The 13,450-nt window shown below is 39.8% G+C and overlaps 1 protein-coding gene across 7 annotated transcripts in view; it reads right to left on the bottom strand.

The window, feature by feature from the left end:
* MYO3B (myosin IIIB) overlaps positions 1 to 13,450 on the bottom strand; it is a 414,167-nt gene that overhangs the window by 236,133 nt on the left and 164,584 nt on the right. For all 7 annotated transcript variants that reach the window (XM_044768737.2, XM_070508081.1, XM_070508082.1 and 4 more), the window contains exon 9: positions 8,046 to 8,201. In XM_044768737.2, coding sequence (XP_044624672.1) covers positions 8,046 to 8,201 — 156 coding nt within the window. The remainder of the gene's footprint in view (positions 1 to 8,045; positions 8,202 to 13,450) is intronic.

Below are 13,450 nucleotides of genomic sequence, written 5' to 3'. Positions count from 1 at the left end.
GGATCAATAGCAGAGGCATTCTATTAAATAAAGAGTATATGGTAAGGTATTATAGTTCTAATGGCTCAGAAGAAATTTTCAAATTCCAGTCAAGACCACATTGCTTCTTGCTAGATTTCCTATTTGTTTTTATGAAACTTTAAGTATGTTGGCTGCCAACCCCGGCTTCCCAGACAAATGGAGTTTTGGGGGTTAAAGTTAGAGAGGGAGAAACTCAAAGCTCTGGCTTGGGTTCGTTCCTAAAGTTTGGGTTGATGTGGTGGTAGAGGGTGGTGAGTAGGGTTGGTCTTAGGTTTCAGGGCTCAGGGGGAACCGGTGTCTGAGTGTCTGGCTCAAGTAAGACAGAAACAAGGGCAAGTCTGAAACATCAAGTCCAAGGAAAGGGTAAAGAATAAGAACTGGATCTGAAGAGTGGGTGAGAGAGCCAGAGGCAGAGGCTGGGAGTTTCCCTAAGACAAGAGTGGGCACAGATGAGGTAAAGGATGGGGGATATTTTGGAATGTCTCAGGCCAAGCCCAGGAGTGGGAAAGGAGCTGTAGAGGGCACCAAACTGGCTCAGACATTAGGGGAATTGTTCTCACGGAATAAATTCCTGAAGTACTGCTGCCTTCACTATAGTTTCATTTCTATGCCTACATTATGGTTAAAATCATTTCAATGTGAATGCTCTTTAATACCTCATCACTGGGCCTGCAGACTTCTTTGTTGGAGCTTCTGGTCCTATGAACGATATTGACAAATATTATATATTTTGTCCACAGTGACTCTTTAATCCCTTAGCCTCTTCCTGTTTGTCAACTATGCCTGTGGAAGCAGTGACTTCCATGCAGGTATGTCAACACAGGGCTGCAGGAGCTTCATGTCAGTGTGGTAAGATGCATTCTTCCCTTCACGTCCAACTATGATGAAGAACAAAGCAACAGAAGGAGGCCCTCTAAATCATAACTCAAGGATGAGAAGGAAACAAAATATTGTAGCCTAATAATTACAGGGGATGTGCTAGTGGGGGGTCAAATTCTGCACTAAGAAATGCCTGTTGGCCTTTTAGACAGTCACCCTTTGGCAGGACCAGGAAGGCCACCTCTACTCCACTCTTCCACACTCAGGATCAGAGTCCTCCCCTCCATCCAAGAGCGGAACTGGAAGGAGTGGAGAATGACTAACACTCCCATTATATTCTAGAAACAAAAGGAAGTAAAATCTGTTGGGTGCAGAGAAGAAGTGGGTAGAGAAGAGAAGGAGCAAGGAGAAGGTCCAGGCTCAAAGGTGGTAGCTCTCAAGACTCTAAGACAAAGGCTTCTGTGGCCATGGAGAGAGCTCAGGGACAAGCTGACAAGTTGGATAGGTTAGACGAACAACTCCCTTATCACTACCTTCAGTGGATTCCATATAGTAAGGAAAATGCTACTCAAAATTGGGGATAGAGTACTATGACTGCAACAAAGTTAGTGATGTTGAATATTTCTTCCAAATCTTTATTTCCGTTTCAGTATACCCTTTAACAGAGTTGATGAAAGAGAAACTTTTATTTGACTATAACTACATAATCACGGACCTAGAGTGAGAAAAATAATGGCAGATCATCTAGGTGTGACACCATTCTACTGAAAGTCAAATATGGGTGGGTATACCACCTAGATAATTTATCTACATGAGCTCTATCTTGACCTAGAACTTAAGCTTATATCTATCAAACAAACACTTCAATACACAGAATAAAAAATAAAAGAATTTTTTGAGTGGAAATCACTATAGTGTCTCCCTATTTTTTCATCTACGCATGGTTTTGGCCAGAATACTAAGAAATCAGCATCTTATCATCAGTCATAAGTATTTGATATACCTCCCTTCTCTAGGCAGCAAGAATCAGTGACACTAGAAGAATTTTAAATCTTAATTCATTCACTCAGTTATAGACAGACAAGACATAGATATAGGCAGACAGCAGATACTAATTATATTAGAATATGGATTTATTTCTTGTCTGTTAGGAGAACAGGAGCATCTTTAACATCCTATGTGTCAAGCATCTTCAGCACTTGATAAAGTAATCTTTCAGAAGTCATCCATTTACACAGAAGCCCAGGAACCCATCAGTGTACATAATGGGGAGAGGGGGAGGGTGTGCATGCACACGCATGCACACGTGCATGTTTGCAGGTAAAAGAACAAGTGAGTGAGCAAGGCTTACTGGGGAGAGCTAGGCAGTTAAGCAGTGAGAAATCTGTTTTTAAAGGTCACTGCTGCAGGTTGAAAAGAAATCAGAAAAGCTGAGGTCATTGTTTTAATCAACCTCAGGCAAATTGCAAGGGTAGAGAATCAAAATCCATTAAACAGAGCAGGAAACAACCAGCAACTTAATTCTTCCACCAAGTAATATTTAGAGGAGACCCATGGCATTTGACAACTTAACGTTTGTGGTTTCAGCTAGTCCCAAGCCACCTGCAGGGGAATGAGAGGCTGGATCTTGTAATTTTACTGAGGCTTGCAGTTTGAGTCCATGATGGGAGGTTGGAAGGCACAGCATAGCCAACCCAGCACCTTCCCTCCTCCAGTCACATTCCAGACAGTGGTTTTGCTCTTCTCCCACTAACTCTTGTGAAGTAATAAAAAAAACCCATGTTTTTACATCTACTTCTCTGAACTTTAACAGGGACATGACATACCAGATAATATCAATGTATTCTGAGAATTGCAAAACTGGTTTGGGGAACAAGTCCTTTTGAAGGTCAAGGAAATGGAAGCTGACATAAACGAAATGCCCAAATTGTTTAAAGGCATCCCTGACAGGTTAAGTAAAAACATAGCTCCAAACTACTGTTTGCAGAATTTTAGTGCTTTTTAACCTCCCTTGAGAGAGTAAGCCTTGATTAATAACCACTCTATTGTACCTGAATCGAATATATGCTTTGGCAAAATTAATAAATTACTAGAAAAATTTAAACTCCAATGGTTTCATTCATACACTATCATTAGCATCAGGAAATGGTATTGAATATCAAATAATACAATATTGGTTCTCCACAAGTGCCTCACATATATAATGTGAAAGGGGAATGGATCACAGTCTGGCTTTCCAAAAAACTGCATCACTCAAAAGAGCTAGAATGCTTAGGCCCAGGAGAGGTGCGATGGGGCCTCACCACTCAAGCCCTTCTTCATGCGCAGTGCAGCTTCTGCTCTATAGTGAACAAGCTCCCATGATTCCCAGCCTTGTTCTTGAATACACATTTATCTCCTCAACATGACTGAAATGGACCACTTCCCCATAATACTCTTGCCCCAGCTTCACCTTCCATGTGAGAGGACAGGGGAAGGGGGCATCCTTCTTGCTCCCCTCTGCCTTTTTTCAACCATAGTTTTTCCTAAGAAAGCTCTCCCTTTTAAAACTTTCACACCATTCTTGTATATCATCTCCAGCACTTGCCTCCCATTTTCCTCTCTCTCTATCCCTTCCTTTGATATCAGTCTTCAGTTTTCCCATCTCCCACCAATCACTTTGTTAATTCTTCTCACACTGTGATCTCAAGGTCCCTCAACTTGTCAACTCTTTTAAAACTTTTATTTGTACTCCACTGAAGCTGTTCACAAGTTCAGCCATGACTAGTTCCGAATTATCTCTCAAAAGTTCCCAGGATTTCAGTTCTACAATCCCTTTTCTCACCATCCTTTCACTGAATCTGCTCTTCATCTTCATTGTAACTGCCAGTCCCCTAACCCAGACCCAGACTCAAAGTCAAGATGCCACTTCTGGCTTCCCTTTCTTCTATACTCCAAAAAGACCCCAAGGATACTCTGTTACTCACCTTGATTCTCATGCCCCCTTGTCCCCACATCATGTCCATCCAAGCCAGTCACCAGCCTAAAGAAGACTACAGTATCTGCTTTCTCTACTTCTACTTCTTGTTGCTAAGAATTGCTAGAAATGAGAGATGGGAAAGGCAGTGGTGGTGATGGTACATTTTTTGAGAAGTTCTAGTGCCAAATGTTCTCCTGAATGCCATAGAAACAGAAATGATAGTGGAAAAGGAGAAAAAGTAGGAAAAAAATGTTTTGAGTATCCAAAACTGGAACCTGGTGGTGTTGGGGCAGAGGGGAAAGAATGAGCAGTGAGCAGAAGGCAGAGGTGCAGAGGATGGAGAGAGTTTAGGGGGTTTGGTGAATGATTAGTTGGCACTGCTAGAACCTGGGTGGGATGAAGGGGTGAACAAGGCAGGCAGGGGCCAGGTCATGATGGGCTAAGGAGCTTGGATTTGTTACGTAGGCACTCGGGAACCACATAAGAGTTTCAAACAGTGATGTGCTCCAGGAAGGTCATTCTGATTGCAGAGAATGGAATGGAGGTGGGCGAGGCTGGAGCCAGAGAGATGAGTGAGCAGAGTGTGACAACTGCAAATAGCAAAAGATATTAAGATAATTATGTTGTCAGGACTTGGTGGTGGTTGGTTGAGAGAGATTAGGGAAAGAGAGAAGTGTTGCAGGGTCTACCCAAATTGGGTTTGCCTCCCTGCCCTGGTTCAGACTGCAATCAAACAGAAATTGTAAGACAGTAAGAGACAGAGACCAGTCAAAAGACTTTGCTTTCTCTTCATAGCCTATCAAATGCAATGCCAAGTACTTCCAGATATTACACAAAGCTTCCAGCTTTCTGCCCAAAGTAGGGTTCTTCCATGGTCCAAACAGTCCTGGGCCCCCCAGGTGGGGTGACTTATTTAGTTTTGAGGTTATTGCAGAAAAAAATGAGACCTAACAGCCTATAGGGAACACTGTCTTACTGTTCCTGCAGAGGCAGGGAATACTTCTGTTCACCACTTTAGTGCTTTGCCCAGTGGAGAGAGAAGTTGGTAGTTTGAGGGGGCTGCAGGGGGAGAAGACAGGTTCTTAAAGGATGGGGAAAACTTAGACAGGTGAAGGAGAGGATCTTATATAGAGGGAGACATTGTAAATAAAGAAAGAGAAGGTAATAGAGAAAGCAAGAGGGTCTGGGATCAAGGGCCTAAGAGGAAAGTTGACCTCAGAAAAACCTCTAGTTTGGGAAAGACACAGAGAGGTTAGATGAAGATATCCAGAAAATTTGAGGAGGGTGTGGGGCAGAGGAGGTACTATGAAGAAACTCATGTTGAATGGCCTTGTCTCTTGAAAAACCAAACACCTTGAAACTATGCCTCCAGCTCCAAGAGTTCTGATGCTTTTTGATTTGTAAACAGTTCTCTGCAGAATATATGAGTATTTCCAGATCTTGTGACTTGATATGTTTTATTTTCTTCACCTCCAGTCCTTCCAATGTTCTAGCAGTGCCAACTAATCGTTCACCAAACCCCCTAAACTCTCTCCATCCTCTGCACCTCTGCCTTCTGCTCATTGCTTTCCTCTCTACCTGGAATAACTCCCTTCCTGACTATCTTCTGTTTGTTCTTCAGGACAGTTCGAGGACCATCTTCCCACCAATTCCAGGAGTCTTCCTTTCTCAGGTGCTCCAGGAGGTACGCCAGGCATCCCTCTATCCAGGTACTTTTCATGCTGAGCTGTTCTCACATGATTCTTGTCTGTTTCACACACTGGACTACTAGCTCTTTATCAGGAACTGTATCTGATGGGCATTTGTAGTTCCTCTGTTCAGCAGAGGGCCTGACACATACACACGTATAAATGTCTCTTGAATGAACAAATGAATAAACTAGATTTTACATAAGAAGTAGGAATAGTATTTTTTAGATTAAGTAACTCAGTACAGTTTATTCTCATGATGTTCTTTGGTAAGTAAATAGAGATGAATTTGCACAGATTAAGGCCAAAAGAAATGGAAGACTGAATTAAATAGAACATGTACACCACTTTGACTACTACTGCTAACACTAATTGAGGGTTAACTCTGTTATCAACGCTCTTCTAATTAATTTTTATGTATTGACTCAATCTTCAAAATAACCCCCATTTTATAGATGAAGAAACTTCGGAACAGAAAAATTTAATAATTTGTCTATAAGTGACTGAGCTGGGATTCAAATCTGGCAGAGCCAGTGGTTTTAACCACCACATTGTACCATCTGCTGTGATCACAATAATGCAGAAAAATGATGTTAGGTATTTGCCTCACTCATCTATGCACTCACCTCAATTTTTCTTTGTTTTTTCCACATTAACTTGGAAACTCACAATTTTAAATATATTAAATTACCAGCATCAAACATATTTGAGAATTGTTCTGGGTAGGCTTAAAAAATACAGATGTAGCCAACTCCTTGCCACTTGCTAAGAGGAAATAAGAGTGTGGAATAGGTGGCAGGTTAAGTGTCAATTACATGCACTGTGTTTCCCTTAGAATTAATTTTCCTACCTCCTAAAGAAGTGGTTGTTTAGTTTTGAAATCTATTTGTGAGGTTGTATTTTTTTAAATGACTGTTCAAAGAAACACAAACTCCTGAGTGAAATCGAAGATTACAAAGAAGCCTTTGCCACCATATGAGGCTTTTGACATCAAAGGAGTTAATAAAGATAAAGAGAAATTAGAGAAAGTGGGTGACAGAGCCTGGAGTCTGATTCTCTATAGTAAAGGAGAAAAGTTTGTAAAAAGAGAGCATACATCTGGACAGGCAAAGTCGGGCAAGTGTGAAAAGCTGAGTAACTTTGCAAACTAAGTCTCAGAAACTGTTCTGCAGCATATTTCAGAACAGAGAGACAAGGAAGAGACACCTGATTTGACTTAGAGCATGTAAATGTTGGGTTTGCTTTTTTGCTTGGTTTGTATTTTACTTCATCTTCATTTTTGGTGGTGGTGCTGTGTGTCTGAGTGTGTGGAGGTGGGTGGTAGAGAGGCAGTGGCTGGTGTATAGGAACAAAAGCAGGGGAAGAAAGGGGATTTCACTTCCCTAGGGCTTAAACACAAGTTCCTACTGCTTCAAAAAGGCACCAAGCCACAAAAATTTTCTGCTTTTCTCTACCCCTGTAGGCAAGCCATAGAAACAGAAATGATAGTGGAAAAGGAGAAAAAGTAGGAAAAAAAAATGTTTTGAGTATCCAAACTGGAACCTGGTGGTGTTGGGGAAAATCGACAAGATATAGTCACCTTGAAACTATGCCTCCAGCTCCAAGAGTTCTGATGCTTTTTGATTTGTAAACAGTTCTCTGCAGAATACATGAGTATTTCCAGATCTTGTGACTTGTGATGTTTTATTTTCTTCACCTCCAGTCCTTCCAATGTTCTTTTAACAATAATGGATTAAAGCTTATCGGTATCCTGGCCAGTTTTATAAAACCAAATAATTGCTAAGCTGGGGAAACAGGTTTATTTGCATTCAAAAAAATGATTTAAAGAGAAATTGTGCCACCCTCTGGACATAAACTGAAGACTTATTTCTTAGAGACAACCATGGAATACTGTTTTAAGCAATTGCCCCTAAAAATAAACATTTATCTTTTAAAATGTACCCTTTAAAAAAAGGTGGGGGAGGGAGAAACACAGTTGCTTTAGACAGCATAGGCAATATCTAGAAAATAATCATTTAAAAATACTAAATTACCTCTAAGGAATTTTTAACTAAAGAAAACGGTCTCAGAGCACATTAGAGAAAAAGTCTCCAGCATTTAACTTGTAATCCTTCCAAAAATCACTTTACGGCCTACAATTTCTGCTCTCCAATCTGCAACAGCCAAGTAAAGATTTTTCACACAATCTCAGCCGTGACTGCTTTCACACATTACCTTTATTGGTTAAAAAAAAAAAAGAAAAGAAAAAAATTCAAATTTATATTAAATATAAATATATATATATTTGTAGTTTTTTAACTAGAGCTAACCGAACACAGAGTGAGATTTCAGCCATGGCTGAGAGAAATTAGCCATAAAAGCACAATCGGGTAGCTTGTTTCTGAAGCTCTCCTGCTCTCATCCACTGGGCATGGAGTCCTAATGTCATGTAAATGAAACTCTCAAAAATGCAGAGATGTGATAATTACCAGTGATAATGCTGGGCAAATCAAAACACATGACATGCTGTTTTTATAAATAACTAGAGAGAGGAAGCAGGAAGACACCGAGTACCATACCTGGTTTTAACAACAGGGTTTAGATGCTTCTGGTCTTGGAGGACCTTGGCCAGCTGTTTTTGCAGAAACAAAACCTTCCCGTGGGCTACTTTAATAAATGGGTGGTCGAGGAGATGCGTGACTGAAGGCCGCTTTTCAAAATCCTTAATAAGACACCTGTTCGCAAAAATCAACAAACAATCCAAAGCACAATCTTACACACCCAGTTCTCCTGTGAATATGGGAGGGGGGAGGTGAAACACATTTATAAAAGCTGGTCACCAACCTTACATAGCTCTTTCTTTATTCCAACATACCAGAACACAGAAAAAAATTCTCTATTAGTTGAATTAATTAAAACATCAGATGTCTATTTTAGTTTGTTTAAGTACATATTAAAAACACAATCATTTTTTGCCTTCAATTTAATTTGAAATACTCAAAACACTGAAAAAATAGATTGATCAGACTGAATTTTCTGTCTGACTTTTCATTACAGAAAAATGTTTACAATGGAGTCCAGTTGATTAGTCTATATACTTTATTTTAGAAGCATAGAAAATTATACACTATCCCTTAGATGAAATCCTAATATATGAAATGTTCACTATTTGGTGGTGGAGAAAATACATTTAGGAAAGAAAATAATCATAAAGAAACCATCAGAGAGAAAGTCCAATACCTTAATTTCTCATGTCTTCTGAAGAAGCAGAAAAACCTCAGAACAGAAAGTGACTACAAAATAACTCAGATGAATTGGAATGGAATTATGCAAACAGGGAACAAAAAATCCATTCAAAACGGTAAAAATTGGGTTGCATTTAAACTCCTCTGTGGTTAATTGGTTAAAACTGTACCGGTGTAACCACTTTCTGTTTCAGATTCCATGCCCTTTTCAAAGAAAACAATGATTTAGTACATTTTACTGTATGCTCTATGTTATTAAAGATGATTTTGACACAAGGAAATTTTTAGTGAAATTGAATCTGATGAATACCCCTCCAATTACCATTGCATTTCCATTCTGAGTAGCTGCCCTTGATGGAGGAGGAAATTTCAACATCCACCCTTTTAAGCTATCAGTCTTTAGCTCACATTGGAGGCTTAGGATAACTACTGGATGCCATTCTTCCCACTCCATGAAATAAATGTTTACAGTTTTCCCAATAGTGACATACCAGCAACATCTAAAACACAACATATTTTAAATAATGAAATGCACTGACAAATAAAAAAGCTCAGCCTCACCTTGAGTATCTTTCAAAATATTTAAGCAGTTCCTAAAACAATCCTCAACTGCTGGATTTACAAAAAGGCTTTAACCTTTGCAGTTCTCACTCCAAACCACTTTCACACCCCTCACCTTCCAGTGCTGAAAAGATATTTGGCAAATTTCCCAGTCAGTCCATTTTACAATTGATTCATGGAATTTCCTATCTATTGGAACTGGAGCTTTCTGCTAGAGAAGCCAAAAGAACCTAGATTATCTCCATTCTGTTGCCTGCACAATTATAAATACAACCTCTGCCTTGCCAGGGGAAGAAATCAATCACTTGACTTTTATGGGTTCAGGGGTTTTTTTATATAATCTATTATTTTTCCTATCAAAAATAAGAAATCAGTGCACATGCTTTAAAAATACTATGTTCATGTCTTTACATCAGCAACTTTCCCTGGATTCCATGTATATTCTATCTGTGTATGTATATGTTACTACCAAAGGAAAATAAATGCTAATGTTCCCCTAAGCATCCAAAAAAAAAGGAACCTCCTTGTAGTTATGGGGTCAGTTATACAGGTGTATGGCCCAGTCCTTCTGGTTTGAGGGAAGGTGTATGAAAACTGCTAAAATAAAAATAGTCCATGTCCACTGAAAGTTCCTACTGATGACAGACATGGTGACTTTGCACACTGCCTGGAGCCTGAGAGGGCATGGGTAGAACTGGAGTCCAGCAACCAGTAGGTCCCACAGCTAAGCCTGCCCAGTGATCTTGGGCAGATCACATTATGCCTGTCTCTCTTTACCAAATAGACATACCTGTATCCAAGTATATCCCCAAATAAGGGGAGACTGGTTTCTTAATGGGTTTCCCCACCTTATATTTCTCTTCCCTATTTTGGCCTTCTTTCTGCATTAGCTGTTGAAGTTTCATCTGACTACTAGTAGGTACTCATTGAAAAAAGAAGAAAGAGCAAAAGCACCAGGGGCAAACATCAACTGCCTGTTGACTAGTGCCAATATTTCAAATGAGTAAACTCAGAGGGCTGAGACTGAAGGTGGGAGGAGTGACACTCAATTGAAAATACATAGCATGTAAACAGGAAAGTCGGCTGCCTCTACCTTCCTCCTCTGGATAGATGCTGTGGGACAGTGTTCCAGGTAAGGCCTGAAAACAAGGTCCTTCTGGTATTTTAGTAATTAAAGCTCCTTGGATAGGGTTTGCAAGAGACCAGGGAACCCGGACTCTAGACTTATGAAAACAGATCTCTACTGGAGTCTGGGGATGCAATCAAAGGTGCTATGTCTTGTTTACATAATTTTGGCATCCAGTGGGGGAGCAAGGTTGCCAACAAAGTTGTAAGGTCATTTGATATTTTGGAGAGGATCTCTCTTTCTAGATCACAGAGGGAGTAAGGGAAATAAGGACTAAATAATGAAGTGAGACAATCAGACAAGGAATAAACTAACAAGTGAATCTGTTGTCTCCTAAGGATTCAAAAAATGAAGATGGTTGGCATTCTATTCTCTGGAAGCAATGATCAAGAGGATTTGTTAGTTCTCTCAGTAAGACCTGAGTGGGTTGAATGTCATAGCACTGGATCAGCAAAACTGAAACTGAGTGTATAAGGGAAGAATGCTAAGCAGAGTTGTGACATATCCAAATGCACTGGAGGATTTTTAGAAGGGCATGAAGACCTTGAGGGTATAGCCTTATTCTAAAACACTCTTGCATACTTTTTTCTCATGGGGAGCAAAGAGCCAGACTGAAATGGAATTATTATTTTACTGATACACAGAGGAAAGTTCTACCTTAGGAGCAGATATGGCTGAAAGTCATTGCAATACTAGACACTAGGTCATTGGTCATTTCATCTGTTCAGCAAACATTTATTACACAGCACCAGAATTAGCCAAAATAAATTAATTCATAAAAAATTCTGACCCTTTTCCTCAAGGATCTACAGTCTAATTGGTAAGACAGAGGATAAGAGAAACATAGGAAAAAGCAAAAGCCAGTGTTTGCTAATATATTTAGGATAAAAAATAATCACACAAAAGCATAGGGTTTTGGAGCTAAGGGATCAAGATTTTCTATTCTAACCCTTTTTTTATAAGGTGAGGAAACCGAGGTGAGGTCCTGATAGTGATGAAGCCAACTCTCTGAGTCCCACAGGAGAACCCCTCCTAGGTTGCAATGTGTTGTTAAAAATGGCATAGATGCAACGTGTAGAACAATACTAGGCTGTGTAGGAGGGGGCAATCTAGTCAAGGAAAACTTAGTGGAGCTGGTGAGAACTCAGCTGGGTTTTGCAGGAAGTTTTGGAACTAAACTGAATTCAATTGGTGAAGAAGAGGTAGAAGGCATTTCAAAGTTGGGAAACTGGATCAGCAAGGCAAGAAGCCGGACTAGGCAAGCTGTGTAGCCAGAAACTCAGGAGTCCCTCAGAACATTCACTCACCTTCACCTCCTAAGCTACCTCCTTTGAATGCCTAAGAAACAATTCTTTGCTTTAGTCCTTTTATCAACTTTAAATAGGGTATATTCTTTATTGCTTAAGACTTTGCAATTTTGTGCCCAAAACTCGTACTGTTTAAATTTGTCAGCTCATTGTTTCCATCTTACTCTCCTTCCAGGCAGGGATTTAGTGAATTAAGATAGAACTGACTGCCGGAATCCATAAGAACTCCTGACAGCCTATGTGTCCTTTTTAAAAGCAAGACAGAATCCTCTAACCTGATTTGGAGAACACATACGGAAAACTAAGGAAGTTATATCATATATATTCATCTCAGGATCACTTATTAAACCAGAAATTGCAAATTCCAGAGGTTGAATATTTTCCCCCAGCCAGGTATTAAGCAGTTCTTAACAAGAGACTGCATAAAATGTTGACCTCTTTATGGGAAATGGGGGTCAGCCAGTGTGAGGTGAGTTGAGTGAAACACTAGACAAGTAAGATATTCCATTGAAAAGAGAAGCTAGTGTCAAAAGGTTTGGGAAACATTGGTGATTCTCTAAACCACATCTGGAATTTCATAACACACGTGAGCATATTAAATGGTCCTGGAAGTATGGGAGTAAAGAAAACAGCTTAATTTTGTTTAAGTCCATGTTTCCAAACTTACTTCGCTACAGACCCTTTTTTGTGTCAATGGCACCAGGGCCCTGCAAATGACATCCTTAGAAGCTCTGTTGTGAGAAATCAGTACTAGGCTTTTGGAATGGGTAGCAGAGTCCTCATCTCAGCTGACTGAGGGAGACATGCATAGCCCCTAACTGTCACCAACAGATTTGAGATACCTGTAGGCTACTGTTTCTGCAGAGGACAGCGTCTCAAACTGGGGAAATACATTGTCCAAGCTTAGTTTTTTCCAGAATCTTTTACTCTGGAAAAAAGAAATTGAACGAGGATTAATTTTAGGGACACTACTTTTTTCCAAGGTCATAAGCAATTTTTTCTTTCATTCTCAGGGGTTTTTAAATCATTTTTTAAAATCTGGATTTAGGCGTGGTTATCTCTGTGCTAAAAGACAAAACAAAAGAACAAAAGATTTAGAACTACTATGAGATGTATTACCTGGATTTACAAGGCCACAGTGGGTGGTTTGAATATGATAGAAAAGTCCACCAGAAGAAAAGGGAAGCAAATTCTAGCCTTGAAGGAAACCAATCCATTCCCTAATTTGAAATTCTAGTACCTTCCATCATGCTTTCTTGGCTGAAGATTAATTTTCAGAATTCATTAGTGTCACCACATTAAACACAAGTTGTTGTAGCTATTTACTGCAATCTCCCAGCCTGGTTTCTGCTAGAAATAGGCAAAAAAGAGACATTTCTTAACAAGAAAAAAGGCCAGGCTTCTGTGTTGGGCTCTAGAACTGGCGTCGCCTGTGCTCTTTCCGCTCCCAAAAGATAATGCTGTTGAGACACAGCTGCCTTATCACTGTAAACTGCCATCTCCTAACCAAAAAATCAGATGCCTGCAAGGGGGAGCAATTTATCAAGAGTCACAGATGGATGTTTACCGATGAATAAAACACATTTGATAAAGAGCAAGTGAAAAGTCAAAAACTAAAAATACTGGTGAACTTGGTGAGAAAAGCATGAGGGTAAGCAACCTTATTCCACACATTGGGGCAAAACTAGATCAAAAGTTGGGATTTCTGTCTCCTCATTTCTTTTTTAATACTCTGTCTTTAATAC

Source organism: Equus asinus, chromosome 4 (assembly GCF_041296235.1).
Source record: "Equus asinus isolate D_3611 breed Donkey chromosome 4, EquAss-T2T_v2, whole genome shotgun sequence".
Classification (NCBI taxonomy): Eukaryota; Metazoa; Chordata; class Mammalia; order Perissodactyla; family Equidae; genus Equus; species Equus asinus.
Note: the sequence above shows the minus strand (reverse complement) of the source record. Positions and strands in the feature narration are given on the sequence as shown.